This window comes from Leucoraja erinacea, chromosome 2, assembly GCF_028641065.1.
Source record: "Leucoraja erinacea ecotype New England chromosome 2, Leri_hhj_1, whole genome shotgun sequence".
Classification (NCBI taxonomy): domain Eukaryota; kingdom Metazoa; phylum Chordata; class Chondrichthyes; order Rajiformes; family Rajidae; genus Leucoraja; species Leucoraja erinaceus.
In genome coordinates this window covers 38,136,090-38,152,881 of record NC_073378.1, presented here as the reverse complement: position 1 = coordinate 38,152,881, position 16,792 = coordinate 38,136,090, and the positions used below count along the sequence as shown (strand labels likewise).

General features: G+C 44.9%; 1 protein-coding gene across 3 annotated transcripts in view; it reads left to right on the top strand.

The window, feature by feature from the left end:
* The window catches only part of elmo1 (engulfment and cell motility 1 (ced-12 homolog, C. elegans)), a 293,797-nt gene that overhangs the window by 266,389 nt on the left and 10,616 nt on the right, over positions 1–16,792 (top strand). For all 3 annotated transcript variants that reach the window (XM_055655086.1, XM_055655094.1, XM_055655105.1), the window contains 2 exons: positions 1,945–2,052; positions 7,216–7,298. In XM_055655086.1, coding sequence (XP_055511061.1) covers positions 1,945–2,052; positions 7,216–7,298 — 191 coding nt within the window. The remainder of the gene's footprint in view (positions 1–1,944; positions 2,053–7,215; positions 7,299–16,792) is intronic.

Sequence of the window (16,792 nt, the reverse complement as noted above, 5' to 3'; positions counted from 1 at the left end):
ATGTAGTCGGAGACAGTAAGACTAGTGGGAAAGGGAAGGGAATGGAGAGAAAAAGCAAGGGCTATCTGAAGTTAGAGAAGTCAATGTTCATACCGCTGGGGTGTAAACTACCCAAGCAAAATATGAGGTGCTGTTCCTCCAATTTGCACTGGGCCTCACCCTGACAATGGAGGAGGCCCCGGACAGGTTGGGAATGGGAGGGAGAGTTGCTGAGCCACCGGGAGATCAGGTAGGTTAAGGCGGACTGAAGGGAGGTGTTCAGCGAAACGATCATCAAGCATGCGCATGGTCTCACTAATGTAGAGCAGTTGACATCTGGAACAGTGGATACAGTAGATGAGGTTTGATGAGGTGCAAAGGGACAGATGTTGCATCTCCTGCAGTTAGAGGGGATGGTTTGAGTGGGAAGGGACGAGTTGACCAGGGAGTTTCGGAGGGAAGCAAGAGAGGAGCTGTGGGATATCGAGGAGACCCTAGTGAGAGCCTCATCTATAATGGGAGAGGGGAACCCCCGTTTCGTAAAGAATGAGTACATCGCCGATGCCCTGGTATGGAACATCTCATCCTGGGCACAGATGCAGCATAGACAGAGGAATTGGGAGTAGGGGATAGAGTCCTCACGGGAGGCAGGGTGGGAAGAAGTGTAGTCAAGATAGCCATGGGAGTCAGTAGGTTTTGTAGTAGATGTCGGTCAATAGTCTGTTTCCTGTGATGGTGAGATCTAGAAAGGGTAGGGAGATGTCGGAGATGGTCCAAGTGAATTTTAGTGCAGGATGGAAATTAATGGTGAAGTCAGTGAGTTCTGCATGGGTGCAGGAGGTAGCACCGATGCCGTCGTCAATGTGGTGGAGGTAGAATTCAGGGATAGGGCTTGTGTACGCCTGGAACAGGGATTGTACCCTACAAAGAGGCGGGCATAGCTGGGGCCCATGCGAGTGCCCATAGCTATGCCTTCGATTTGGAGGAAGTGGAAGGGCCGAATAGCCTACTCCTGCACCTATTGCCTATTAAGGAGGTGTCTGAGAGTTGTCGCCTGGCTGCAGTCCAGGAGAAGTCAGCGCACCAGACTACCACACGGCACCTCCCTTGTCGGCGGGATTGATTAACCAGTCGAGGTTGCTGCAGTGTGAGCGGAGGGCTGTGTGAATAAGGAGAGTGGAAATTTGAGGCGGTTGACGTCCCGATTAAGTCCCGATTAAGCTTTTGGATGAGCTGAAGTCCATGGAGTATGCAAGGCAGCACACTAGGCTGGTAACTAAATCCTGAATGAGAGCTTCAACCAGTAGACATGTTGAAGCAGGACAGGAGATAGGCAAGTGTTTTGTTTGAAAGTAAAACTAGGCAAGCTAGTGGCGAAGAGGTAGTGGAGTTAGAAGCTCGGCTCAAAGCTCGGAAGAGTCAAATAAGAAGCTGAGACTGCGAACGGACATGTTCAGCTTGAAATAAATGCCGGAGAATGGGACGACATGACTTGGAAACAGTTTATAAGCAAGAGCCAGAAAAATAGATTTTGTCCTTTTATTGCATAATTTGGGGAAAGTTTTCTTGTCCAAAATTAGACAACAAACAAGGGGCCTGTCATGATAGAGGTAGTGGCAGGATGGAGGCAGGTTGCAGTGAAACAGAGCAAGCTGTCGTTGACCCAGATTCGATCCTGGCTACGGGTGCTGTTTGTACGGAGTTTGCAGGTTCTCCCCATGACCTGCTTGTGGGTTTTCCTCGGGTGCTCTGGCTTTCGCCCACACTCCAAAGACGTACAGGTTTGTAGGCTAATTGGCTTGGTATAATTGTAAATTGTCCCTAGTGTGTGTAGGATAGTGTTTTGCAGCATTTCCTGTTTTTGTATTGGGCCATTTCCCTGGTTAAATCAAAAATGAAATCTTGCACAAGTGTGATTCATCAAAGGTGTTACAGACAAATAATGTGAGGTTTTAACTTCTGCAGATAAATTCTGGTACTGTCGCCTTTCACCGAATCATAAGGTCCTACACTACGGAGACCTGGAGGAGAGCCCACAGGGAGAGGTGCCGTACGAATCTTTGCAGGATAAGCGTAAGTGAATCAGCAAAGGCGTGGCATAAAGTACCGTGTGACTTGTGCTTTGCAGTGCATGTGTCGTCCGGAGATACCATTCTCTGTATAGTTAATAGTGAAAGCCGGAGTCGTCTTTGTTTATGCCTCTTTATTTATGCAGGAATTGCCTTATGTCGGGAGTATAATTTTAATCTGGCAATCCAAAAAAACTGAGCGACACTATTCGACTACTCTGTGCTTTTCATCATAGAGTCACGGAAACAACCAATAGCCAGAGCACATTTGCAGTATTGTGAGCAGTCTTGGGCTCCATATCTGAGGAAGGATCCGCTGGCATTGGATAGGGTCCAGAGCACGTTTACGAGAATGATCCTAGGAATGAATGGGTGAACATATGATGAGTGTTTGACAGCACTGGGCCTATACTCGTTGGAGTTTAGAAGGAAGAGGGGACACCTCATTGAAATTTACCAAATAGTGAAAGGCCTGAATAGAGTGAATGTGAAGAGGATGTTTCCACTAGTGGGAGAGTCTAGGACCAGAGGCTATTGCCTCAAAATAAAAGGACGTACCTTTAGAAAGGAGATGAGGAGGAACTTCTTTATTCAGAGGGTGGTGAATCTATGGAATCATTACCACAGACATCTGTGGAGGCCGTGTGTCAGTGGATATTTTTAAGGCAGAGATTGACATATTCTTGATTAGTACAGGTGTAAGGAGTTATGGTGAGAAGGCAGGAGAATGGGGGTTGAGATGGAAAGAATTCCACAGACTCGCACCTCCGTGAGAAAAAGTGTTTCCTCGTCTCCGTTCTAAATGGCTTACTCCTTATTCTTAAACTGCAGCCCCTGGTTCTGGACTCCCCCAACATCGGGAACATGTTTCCTGCCTCTAGTGTGTCATAGAAACATAGAAATTAGGTGCAGGAGTAGGCCATTCGGCCCTTCGAGCCTGCACCGCCATTTAATATGATCGTGGCTGATCATCCAACTCAGCATCCCGTACCTGCCTTCTCTCCATACCCTCTGATCCCCTTGGCCACAAGGGCCACATCTAACTCCCTCTTAAATATAGCCAATGAACTGGCCTCAACTACCCTCTGTGGCAGAGAGTTCCAGAGATTCACCACTCTCTGTGTGAAAAAAATTCTCCTCATCTCGGTTTTAAAGGATTTCCCCCTTATCCTTAAGCTGTGACACCTTGTCCTGGACTTCCCCAACATCGGGAACAATCTTCCTGCATCTAGCCTGTCCAACCCCTTAAGAATTTTGTAAGTTTCTATAAGATCCCCTCTCAATCTCCTAAATTCTAGAGAGTATAAACCAAGTCTATCCAGTCTTTCTTCATAAGACAGTCCTGACATCCCAGGAATCAGTTTGGTGAACCTAAGTGTCCAAACCCTTAACAACCTTATATGTTTCAATGAGATTCCCTCTCATCCTTCTAAACTCCAGAGTGTACAAGCCCAGCCGCTCCATTCTCTCAGCATATGACAGTCCCGCCATCCCGGGAATTAACCTTGTAATCCTACGCTGCACTCCCTCAATAGCAAGAATGTCCTTCCTCAAATTAGGGGACCAAAACTGCACACAATACTCCAGGTGTGGTCTCACTAGGCCTCTGTACAACTGCAGAATTACCTCTTTACTCCTCTGTTTGACTCCTTGTTATAAAGGCCAACATATATATACACATATATACACACACACATACATACACACACATACACACACATATACACACAACACACACACACACACACACACACACACACACACACACACACACACACACACACACACACACTCTCACACACACACACACACACACACACACACACACACCCACCCACACACAAACACATACACACACACACACACTCTCTTGACACACACCATATATATGGCAGTAAACATTCTTGAATACTCACATGGCTGAGCGCAGCCTCTCCACTTTGGGGCTTCCGCAGTCAGCGGCACTTCTGCAATCAGCGTGACCTCTGCACTTATGGGAAATTACACAATTAGCACGACCTCTGCACTCACCGGAAATTACGCAATCAACGCGACCTGTCCACTAAGTGGAAGTCACAAAATGGGCGGGACTTTTGAACCAAATACAGTCGGACCTAATAAAGCATTTATTCCTTCCAAACACAGTCGGACCGAATATAACATATCAGTTTCAAGCACAGGCAGGGCGGCAGGCCAAAACTCATGGCATTGTCATTAAGGGCTAACAAATCATTTATTGCAAGTACATTGCAGACTCACAGTTCAGTTGATTCACAGCTTAGAATGAGAATTGTGGCCTCTCCCTCGCGATCTTGCAGAGTGACTGAGTCACGTCCAGGCATCCGGGGTTTTATAGTCCGGGGCCCCCCCCCGGAAAGGTCATTACCTTCATTGCGGTGATTTACAGGCGAGAGGATCTCAAGGTTTTTTAAACACTCATAACTTTTTTAATTTTCATCGCTGGGAAAAATCCTCGGGGCCTGCTCAGCGGAGGAGGACTGTTTGTAAGATGGCCAAAAATCATTGCGATATATGGTAGCGTTTTTTCTAAAATCAATATACAGCGTGGTCAAGATGAGACGTCATTATATAGATAATATATATAAAGATATATGAAAAACAAACAATAATAACTGAAAAAGTCATTATATACAACATATTACATCACCGGAAAACATTCACCAACACTTTTTTTGAAATTCGTTACCTCATTTACCTTTTTGAAATAAACAGTCTGGTAGATAGCTTCCACCCTCTGCAAATCCATGTGAATTATTTCTGATCAATTGAAAATGTTCAGAGTTTTCAGTCACTCTAATGTTAATTATATAGACTCTAGTAATTTGCTGACAAGTGGTTAACTAGTCTATAATTCCCAGTTTTCCATTTCCCTCTTTGCATTGATAGAGAAGCAAGGATTTCAAGTCTAAGAGCACACTTGGGAAATTAAAATTAGAATATCTGCAGCATTCTGAACAGCTTCCTTTAAAGCACTGAAACGATGATCTTCTAGATCTGGAGATCTGTGTAATTATTTTCTTCTTTAATACTTTCCATGAATTTTTGTGACTCTCTGCCTGTGATTCAACTGCTGCCTCTCCGCACCAGGGACCCGGGTTCAATCCTGATCTCAGGTGCTGTCTGTGTGGAGATTGCACGATTTCCCTGTGACCACGTGGGTTTCTTTCGATGCTCCGGTTTCCTCCCACCTTCCACACCCCAAAGACGCGCGGATCTGCAAGTTCATTGGGCTTTGTAAATTGTCCCAAGTGTGAAAAGAGTGGATGAGAGAGTAGGATTACATAGAAATGTTTAAGGGCGATCAGTTGTCGGCAGGGACTTGCTGAGCCGATGGGCCAGTTTCCATGCTGTACCAAACTAAACTAAATTAATTTTCCTGGGATGTTAGCATCGTTCTTACTGATGCAAAATAACTCCACATTTCCTCCATTTTCTAACTTTCAATCACAGCAACTCTGTAAAGGTACTGCTGTTTCACATCATAGTTTGGTATAATTGGAGTTTGCATACTGTATATTTTGATTCGGATATTCCTTGCAAATCTCGTCATTCCTTTTTTTTTTGCTGCTCTTCATCTTCTGTTTTATTTTCTTTGCATCCCTCCTAATCGCCAGGTCTGTGCTGGATTCATTAGTGAGAGGAGCAGAATTAGGCCATTCGGCCCATCAAGTTTACTCAGCCATTCAATCATGGCTGATCTATCTCTCCCTCCTAAACCCATGCTCCCGCCTTCTCCCCATAACACCTGACACCCGTACTAATCAAGAGTCTTATCTATCCCAGCCTTAAAAATATCCATTGACTTGGCCTCCACAGCCTTCTGTGGAAAATAATTCCACAGATTCACCACCCTCTGACTAAATAAATTACTCCTCATCTCCTTCTTGAATGGACGTCTTTTAATTGACCTCTCGTCCTAGACGTTCCCACTAGTGGAAACATCCTCTCCACACATCCAATCTATCCAAGCCTTTCACTGTGCCTTTTTTAATGTTTTGTTTTAAAGAAAGCCTCCTAGTCGAACACTGCATCTCAATACAGCACATTGCATTGTAACCATGTTGACAGAGTGAATCAATTTGGAAAACGGGTCCTGTGGAACATCGATGACATTAATATGTGAACGTTATGCAGTTGTTTACATCAATAGCAGCATTTGTTCCTCAGGAGTTTCTTGAACGATGAACTCCATTGATTGCATCAGGGACTTGGGGCTTTATTTTTGTCTTTGTTTGTTTTATATATTGAACTTTGGGTTGCCAGGACACGGGACATTGAGCTAAAGGGAGTGGTTGAGCAGGCTAGGGCTTTATTCCTTGGAGCGCAGGAGGATGAGGGGTGATCTTATAGAGGTACACAAAATCATGAGAGGAATAGATTGGGTAAACATGTCTTTTGCCCAGAGTAGAGGAATTGTGATCCAGAGGAAGTAAGTTTAAGGTGAGGGTTGTTTTTTGACATGGTGGTGGGGTGTATGGAACAAGATACCAGGAAAGGTACTTGAGGCATGTACTATTGCAATGTTTAAGAACTATTGAGACAGGTACGGGCCAAAAGCAAGCAGGTGGGACTAGTGTAGAGGGGCAAGTAGGTCGGCGTGGACAAGTTGGGCCGAAAGCCCTGTTTCCTCTATAATAAGACTCTACAACTCTTAACTTATTTCTGTTGTTCATTATCGTGTTTACTGAGTAAATATCTGTTATGCTGCTGCAAGTAAGAATTTTACTGTTCCATTTCAGGACATATTAAACACTCTTGACTGTGTATAAAATCATGAGAGTGTATAAAATCATGAGAAGAATAGATCGGGTAGATGCACAGAATCTCTTGCCCAGAGTAGGGGAATCGAGGCCCAGAGGACATAGGTTCAAGCTGAAGGGGAAAAGATTTAATAGGAAGCGAGCAGTAACTTTTTCACACAAAGGGTGGTGGGTGTATGGAACAAGCTGTCAGAGGAGGTAGTTGAGGCTGGCACTATCCCAATGTTTAAGAAGCAGGTATATGGATAGGATCGGTTTGGAGGGATATGGACCAAGCACAGGCTGGTGGGACTAGTGTAGCTGAGACAATGTTGGCTGGTGTGGGCAAGTTGGGCCGAAGGGCCTGTTTCCGCACTGTATCACTCTATGACTTGTTTTTTCAACAGTTCCAGTGGCTGACATTAAAGCTATTGTGACAGGAAAGGAATGCCCACATATGAAGGAAAAGGGTGCTCTTAAACAAAATAAGGTAATGGTTTACTTTTGAACTCCAAAAAGATTTTGTTTTGCAACAAAGATAATATGTTGAAACAAAATAGTATTAATTGAATGCAAGACCATGTGTAACAGTACTGCAAACTAGAATATGTCTTTTGCATTGTGAAAAATATACATCTTCTCGATGCACTGGGATGCATCCTCAGTGATGTGACCTGAGGTCATCGAGTGTTTCGGGTCTCACAACAGCAGACACCCTCACCAGGCGACCCAGCCGGGGTTGATCAGGCCCCGACTTGTGTCCCAGCAGCAACCGCCCACGGATCAGCCATCTTAATAACTACTCTGCAGGGGTTGGGAGACTCTAGTGCGTGGAGGGGCTGGGCTCTGTGGGGTGAGTCCTGGCCGGGCTCTTCCTGCATCTCACCGGGTTCAAGGCCTGTACGCTGCACCTCTTTCTCCTTATCCAAGCATTTCATTTTCGCCTAATGGATTTTTAGGCCAAGTGGTTCATTAGGCCTTATTGTAGCATTATTGGGTGTCTTTCTCACAAATGACCCAGACTGTGGTGCTAACCCAGCCTTTCCCGGGTGCTGTCTTTCTGTGCCGTCAACTGTCTCTCCAGTAGTCACCAAACTAAGTTACTGAAACATTTTCATGATGTATTTGAAGAGGAGCGGGAGAGATCCTGGATTCCTCACTCAACACTTGATATGGATGAAAACAGTCATTTGTTTTGTTGCTGTTTATGGACTTCTTGCTAATTATCTGCAATGGTTTCTACAATAGGTTCAAAGTGGGGGGAGATTAAATAGGAACCTGAGGGGTAACTTTTTCACGCAAAGGGTGGTAGATGTTTGAAACAAGCTGCCGGAGGAGGTAGTTGAGGCAGGTACTATCGCAACGTTTAAGAAAAATTCATAGGACAGGTTTAGAGGGATATGGACCAAACGCAGGTAGGTGGGACTGGTGCAGATGGGACATGTTGGCCGGTGTGGCAAGTTGGATCGAAGGGCCTGTTTCCACGCTGTGAGACTATGTGACTCTAATACAACACTGAATGCCCTTCCAATGTAATCCATTAGTTGGAACACACTTCAGGACATCCTTTAGGTTCTCAATGACAGTATATAATTTTACATTAGTGTCTGTCACATCCACTGTAGGTAAACATATGCCTTTTTGTATGTTTATGTTTAAAAACAAAAAGCTATTGAATTAATCTCTGAACCGTCCTCTCATCAGCTAGAGTTCGGACCTGACCTCTCATCTACTTCCTTGGAGACCTGTGAACTATCTTTAATCGGACTTTATTGCACACTAAATGTCGTACCCTTTATCTGTACACTATGGACGGCTTGATAGAAACATAGAAACATAGAAATTAGGTGCAGGAGTAGGCCATTCGGACCTTCGAGCCTGCACCACCATTCAATATGATCATGGCTGATCATCCAACTCAGTATCCCGTACCTGCCTTCTCTCCATACCCTCTGATCCCCTTGGCCACAAGGGCCACATCTAACTCCCTCTTAAATATAGCCAATGAACTGGCCTCAACTACCCTCTGTGGCAGAGAGTTCCAGAGATTCACCACTCTCTGTGTGAAAAAAGTTCTCCTCATCTCGGTTTTAAAGGATTTTCCCTCATCCTTAAGCTGTGACCCCTTGTCCTGGACTTCCCCAACATCGGGAACAATCTTCCTGCATCTAGCCTGTCCAACCCCTTAAGGATTTTGTAAGTTTCTATAAGATCCCCTCTTAATCTCCTAAATTCTAGAGAGTATAAACCAAGTCTATCCAGTCTTTCTTCATAAGACAGTCCTGACATCCCAGGAATCAGTCTGGTGAACCTTCTCTTTAAAACATTTACAAGAACTTTGCTAGGATTTGAGGACCGGAGCTATAGGGAGAGGTTAGGCAGGCTACAACTTCATTCTTTGGAGCACAGTAGGCTGAGGGGCGTGATTTTGTAGAGGTGTATAAAATCACGAGGGGAATTGATAGGGTGAATGCCAGAGTTTTTTATTCCAGGGTAGGGAAATCAAGAACCAGGGGACATAGGTTTAAGGTTCCACTGAACCCAGCTTCTCTGGATGTAATGTTATATACATCTATCAAGTCTTCCCTCAACCTCTGTCAGAGGTTGATGTATATAACTTTATGAGTGGGGTAGACCGTGAGAACCTTTTTCTCATGGTGGAAATGTCCAACTTTAGAGGGCATAGTTATAGGGTGAAAGGGGAGAAAGTGTAGTGGAGATGCGTGGGGCAAGTTGTGAATGTTTCCAACCATTTTAACTTCAAGAAAAATTAAGTAGTCCTTTTATTTTTCTATACTACCCGAGTGCTTTTGGATGACCACCAGAGCTTCCAGTGGTCTTCGGAGTCCTTTTAGGGCTGAGCCTGGTTCCCCTCTCATGACTCTCATGATTTTATATACCTCTATCAGGTGTCCCCTCAACCTCCGATACAAAAACACATGGAATTGTGCTTCATCAATGATGAAAGAATATTAATAAATCCACCCTTTACCTTCCTCTCCTTTGCCTTTACCCAGCGGTTTGGTTAATCCTCTACCTTGAGTTAACTGGCAGCAGCTGCTGATTTGTGCAGTAATAATGATCCAATCATCCACAGTTCCTGCTTGGAGGGGTGCTGCCATTTTGTCTCACCTGGGCCCCTTTCATTACAGTTCCCAAATCGTTAATTCAGCTCCGAAATTGGCTCGGTTCCGTGTGAAAGCTGCCGTGCTGTTTCTTTAACGCCAAAGGTGATGAATCCTAGAGCGAATCGTGCTGTCACGCTGAGTGCAGACAAACGATTGGAATGGAAATACTCTGAAATGTGTGGCTGATGCACATGAAGAGGCATAGCTTAACAAGTAAAGCCTCACAAATTCCGAGAGCACCATGGGGATCTTGCAGCTTTTGGAAACCAATATGTATTCACAGGCTGAATGCATACAGCGAGGATAGACCTGGGAGGCATAATGCCTTGGCGGTAATCCAAACGTTTGTGCACGCAAGTCGGATAGAGTGAGTTCAAATCCCACCGTAACCGGTTGAGAATTCGGACATTAATTTCTGGCGGCAGTAGAAGGAACCGAAGCACAAGGGTGTTGTAAGAAATGCCTTGCACTATGCAGCCGATAGACACTAAATGCTGGAGTAACTCAGCGGGACAGGCAGCATCACTGGACAGAAGGAATGGGTGACGTTTCGGGTCGAGACCCTTCTTCAGACTTGCTTACTTTTGCAGCAGCTTGGAATGGACAGTGTGATGAAGCTGGACTCCGAGAATTATAGAGTGATGCAGCACAGAAACAGGCTCCTCAGCCCAACTTGCCCCCACCGAACAAGCTGCCCCATCTACACTAGTCCCACCTGCTCGCGTTTGGTCCCTATCCCTCTAAATCTTTCCTGTCCAAATATATTTTTTAAATGTTGCTGTTGTATCTGCATCAACTACCTCTTCTGGCTGCAAATTCAAAAAACCCACCACTCTGTGTGAAAAAGCTGACCCTTCAGATTCCTATTAAATCTTTCCCCTCTCACTTTAAACCTCTTTCCTCTGGTTCATGATTCCCTGACTCCGGGTGCATCTACTCTATCTATTACCCTCATGATCTTATACATGTCTATAAGATCACCCTTCATCCTCCTGCGCTCCAAAGAATAAAGTTGTAGCCTGCCCAAACTTTCCCTGTAACTCGGACCCTTAAGTCCCGGCCACATCCCCTGTAATTCTTCTGTGCGCTCTTTCCAGCTTAGCAACACATTCCCTACAGCAGGGTGACCAAAGCAGAACACAATATCCCAAATGTGGCATCATCAACGACTTGTAACATAACATCCCAACTTCTATACTCAGTATCAGATGTTGGGGAAGTCCAGGACAAGGGGGTCACAGCTTAAGGATAAGGGGGAAATCCTTTAAACCCGAGATGAGGATTTTTCACACAGAGAGTGGTGAATCTCTGGAACTCTCTGCCACAGAGGGTAGTTGAGGCCAGTTCATTGGCTATATTTAACAGGGAGTTAGATGTGGCCAAGGGGATCAGAGGGTATGGAGAGAAGGCAGGTACGGGATACTGAGTTGGATGATCAGCCATGATCATATTGAATGGCGGTGCAGGCTCGAAGGGCCGAATGGCCTACTCCTGCACCTAATTTCTATGTTTCTATGTTTCTATCCTGCCTGATAAAGCCTTCTTCACCGACCAACATGTGACATTCAGGAATTTCAAGAGGGTGGTAGATTTAGCATGGAAAACAGGGTGCTGCAGTGGTACAACGGGTAGAGCAGTTGCCTCATAGCGCCACAGACCCAGGTTCGATCCTGACCTCAGGTGCAGTCTCTGTGGAGTTTGCACGTTCTGTGACTGCGTGCAGTTCCTCTCACATCCCAAAGATGTGTATGTTGAATGGTGAATTGGCCTCTGTAAATTGTCCACGGTGTGTCCAACCCTGTGCCATCGCCAGGGCAACGGGCCTACATGACCAAGATAAGACTTTGAACTTTTTTTTAAAATACAAATACTTTTATTCAGGACAGAACGAAAATACAAAGATGTAACACGATCAAAAACTGCCTCTGTATTGGCAGTTTCCAAACAAACAGTTATCAAATTAAAATACCATCAACATTATCAATATGACACTCGACCAACGTTCACGGAAGGTCTCCAAAGTCCCCGTGGACACGACGTGTTCCCTCTCCTACGCGGGCAGGGACGTAGGCCCGGAAAAGGGGCAGGCAGCCGACCCCGGTGTGGCCGTCGACGACCCACTGCCTGGATCTTGGCCAGGCCCAGGAGCAGACGGACAGGGAGAACTCAAATTTGCGGATGACACAAAGCTGGGTGGCAGTGTGAACTGTGAAGAGGATGCTATAAGAATGCAGGGTGACTTGGACAGGTTGGGGGAGTGGGCAGATGCAAGGCACATTAAGTTTAATGCGGATAAATGTGAGGTTATCCACTTTGGTAGCAAAAACAGGAAGGCAGATTACTATCTAAATGGCATCAAGTTGGGAAAAGGGGAAGTACAACGGGATCTGGGGGTCCTTGTACATCAGTCTATGAAAGTAAGCATGCAGGTACAGCAGGCAGTGAAGAAAGCGAATGGATTGTTGGCCTTTAGAACAAAAGGAATCGAATATAGGAGCAAAGAGGTCCTTCTGCAGTTGTGCAGAGCCCTAGTGAGACCACACCTGGAGTATTGTGTGCAGTTTTGGTCCCCTAATTTGAGGAAGGCCATTCTTGCTATTGAGGGAGGGCAGCGTAGTTTTACAAGGTTAATTCCCGGGATGGCGGGACTGTCATATGCTGAGAGAATGGACAGCTGGGCTTGTACACTCTGGAGTTTAGAAGTATGAGAGGGGATCTCATTGAAACATATAAGATTGTTAAAGGTTTGGACACGCTAGAGGCAGGAAACATGTTCCCGATGTTGGGGGAGTCCAGAACCATGGGCCACAGTTTAAGAATAAGGAGTAAGCCATTTAGAACGGAGATGAGGAAACACTTTTTACGAGAGTTACGAGTGGATGCTTTCAAGAGAGAGCTAGATAGGGCTTAAAAATAGCGGAGTCAGGGGTTATGGGGAGAAGGCAGGAGAATGAGGTTAAGAGGGAAAGATAGATCAGCCATTAGATACGCCGTAGTAGAGTTGATGGGCCTAATGGCCTAATTCTGCTCCTATCACTTACGAACATGATAGTCTACCCCTGGCCTCATCTCTTTTGTGCCCATTCCTCAGAGCCCTCAATTCCTTGATCGAGCAAAAAGTTTAGCTACTTCCTCTTTTAAGTGCCTCAATGATCTTGCCTTCACACCTTTACAATATAGCAAATTCCAGACTTTAAATGGCTGCAGGGGTGGGTTGAGTCATTTGGTTCATGTGAAGCCCTGGACTGATTTCAGTCACCGCACTTGCAGAATTTGTTTTCTTGGTGATGTGCCATGAGCTTTTGTTTCTGCCAAAGGTGAGTGGGTGGTGGAAGCTGTGTTGTCACGATGCTCCAGGCATTATGAACATGTGGCAGGCTTGAGGAACTGGGTTTGTTTGTTTGTTTGTAGTGGGCAAAACGGCAGGGAGAATCAGAAATGTGAACATGAATCATTGTTCAATGGTGAGGCCAGAGGTGGGGTTAGTTTGGTGATGGGTTCAGCGAAACTAACTGGAACAGAGTACAATCTATTGAGTTCTGGCAAACTTTGAGATAGACATAGAAACATAGAAAATAGGTGCAGGAGTAGGCCATTTGGCCCTTCAAGACAGCACCGCCATGCACTATAATCATGGCTGATCATCCAAAATCAATACCCCCATTCCTGCTTTCTCCACATATCATAGAAACATAGAAAATAGGTGCAGGAATAGGCCATTCGGCCCTTCGAGCCTGCACCGCCATTCAATATGATCATGGCTGATCATCCAACTCAGTAACCTGTACCTGCCTTCTCTCCATACCCCCTGATCCCTTTATCCACAAGGGCCACATCTAACTCCTTCTTAAATATAGCCAATGAACTGGCCTCAACTACCTTCTGTGGCAGAGAATTCCAGAGATTCACCACTCTGTGTGAAAAATGTTTTCCTCATCTCAGTCCTAAATGATTTCCCCCTTATCCTTAAACTGTGACCCCTTGTTCTGGACTTCCCCAACATCAGGAAAAATCTTCCTGCATCTAGCCTGTCCAACCCCTTCAGAATTTTCTATAAGATCCCGCCTCAATCTTCTAAATTCTAGCGAGTACAAACCGAGTCTATACAGTCTTTCTTCATATGAAAGTCCTGACATCCCAGGAATCAGTCTGGTGAACCTTCTCTGTACTCCCTCTATGGCAAGAATGTCCCTTGATTCTGTTAGCCTTAAGAGCTGAATCTAATTCTCACTTGAAAACATCCAGTGAATTGGCCTCCACTGCCTCCTGTGGCAGATAATTCCACAGATTCACAACTCTCTGGGTGAAAACGTTTTTCCTCATCTCAGTCCTAAATGGCCTACCCCTTATTCTTAAACTATGCAAAGCTCAGAGCATGAACCAGGTTTTAGCTCAATAATCAACATAAAGGTGATATTTTAATTTTTAGTTCTAGAGAAACAGCGCAGAAACAGGCCCTTCAGCCCACCAAGTCTGTGCCGACCAGCAAAGCCAAATTAAACTACGAACCTGCTTGTCTTTGGAGTGTGGAAGGAAACCGGAGCACCCGGGGAAAACCCACGAGGTCACGGGGAGAATGTACAAACTCCGTACAGATAGCACCCGTAGTCAGGATTGAACCCGGGTTTCTGGCGCTCTAAGGCAGCAACTCTACCGCTTCTCCTCCGTACCGCCCCATGGTTCCATGTCATCCACATTGGCTTCCCCTCCCGACACTCCAGGCAATTTACAGAGACAGAATTGGAACCTAATGACATTGACAACTATAGAACCTTGAGCAGGTGAATCGAGGACCAGAGGACATTGGTTTAAGGCCACCTTGGTCTGCATAGGGGCCGGGACACGTGTCTGTGAGGGATGGTGGGTCACATCTATCACGTGTACATATGGATCCCGCCCTGGATGGCAGGCATCAAATCACGTGTTCACAGAAGGTAGATAAAAATGCTGGAGAAACCTTGCATGTCTCACCCGCTGAGTTTCTCCAGCATTCTTGTCTGCCTTCGAATCTGCAGTTCTTTCTTAAACGTGTTCACAGAAGGTGCGCAAATTAAAAAAAACATGATCTAAAATGTTCACTCTGAAGCAAAAAAGATGATTCATTAGTAACTTTCAAATGGAAATTAAATATATATTTGTAGGTTTAAGGGGGTCAAATAACACAATCAAATTTGTGAGACATGACCTCCCACGCACAAAACCACATTAACTATGAGGGGCGATTTTATGGAGGTGTATGAAATCATGAGAGGAACCGATCGGATAGATGCACAGAGTTTCTTGTCCAGAGTAGGACCAGAGGACATAGGTTTAAGGTGAAGGGGAAAATATTTAATAGGAATTTGAGGGGTCACTTTTTCGCACAAAGGGTGGTGGGTGTATGGAACAAGCTTCCAGAGGAGGTAGTTGAGGCTGGGACTATCCCAACGTTTAAGAAGCAGTTAGACGGGTATATGGATAGGATAAGTTTGGAGGGATATGGACCAAATGCGGGCAGGTGGGACTAGCGTAGCTGGGACATGTTGGCCGGTGTGGGCAAGTTGGGCCAAAGGGCCTGTTTCCACACTGTATCACCCTCTATGACTCTTATGATAATGAGAGAGTAAATATTCATGACATCAACTCAAGACAGAATCAGCAATTTGACATGAACTTCAACATTCACACATTATTCTAATCATGAAAATTGTTGAAAGTATAAAACCTTGTTGATTGACATGTAACAGATTTAACAACTTACTAAAATGAGGTTGTAATTGGTGCTGATTGATGTCTCCAGTCAGGAGTCTAATTTTGGAATTGTGGAGTGGCATTTCATCTCCTTGCCTATCCTGAATCCCCCAAGAAAAATGTAATTTTATATTAATATAATCCCATTCATAAGTCCAGGTCTGGATTCTGTTTTTGGCAATATGATTAAAAATTATATATAATGGGTGCTTCATAATTCCTAGCATGCTGTCTTTTTCAATTCAATGACCTGACACTTACAGCTTCAGAGACCCGGGTTCGATACTAACTATAGATGCAGTCTGTACAGACTTTGTACATTGACCCCATGACAGGTTTATAGGTCAATTGGCTTGGATTAATTGTAAATTGTCCCCAGTTTGTGTCGGATAGTATTAGCGTGCAGGGATTGCTGGTCGGCGCAGACTCAATGGGCCAAAGAGCCTGTTTCTGTGCTGTATCGCTAAACTAAACTAAACACTAGGGACCGAGTGTAGAATTGTTTATGTAACAGTGAGTTTACGTAGGTCACCTACGTACGTCAGGGAGTGTCTGTCCAAGCCTTTAGTAAGGCTGGCATTTGATTCCCTTCCTGATAGCCCTCTAAGTCTGCTCACATCTTCCCCCATGCTGTTTCAGCTTTTCTTTCATTGAAACTTTCATCCATATCTTAATCCTAATCACCTCTTAATCCTAACTGGAGACTGTCATTAATGTTAGCCTTTCACCTTGCCTCCTGAGGTGATATTCAGTTTCCTCAAACATCATAACCAGCCCATTTTGCTCATCACCCCCTGTATCCACTGGTCTATATGTGTCGCAGTCCACTATGTACAATTCTAGTCTGTGATCTTGAATTTCTCCATGTCCTACCCCTCCCGCCGCACCTGTTCTGATCCCTCGTTCACGTTTGATTTTAATTGATGGTGATAATTAACCTCCATGCTCTGTAATTCTCTTGTGCTGCTGCAAGTAAGAATTCAATGGTTCTGCCTGGAACTTATGACAATAAAACACTCTAAGACTCTCCTTAAAGCTATATTCTTGACCAGTTCCTTTGTTTTCATCTCCTCCACGAGAATTGGCTGCAGATTGCGTTAGTTAAGGTTCTAATGAACCATTGTGC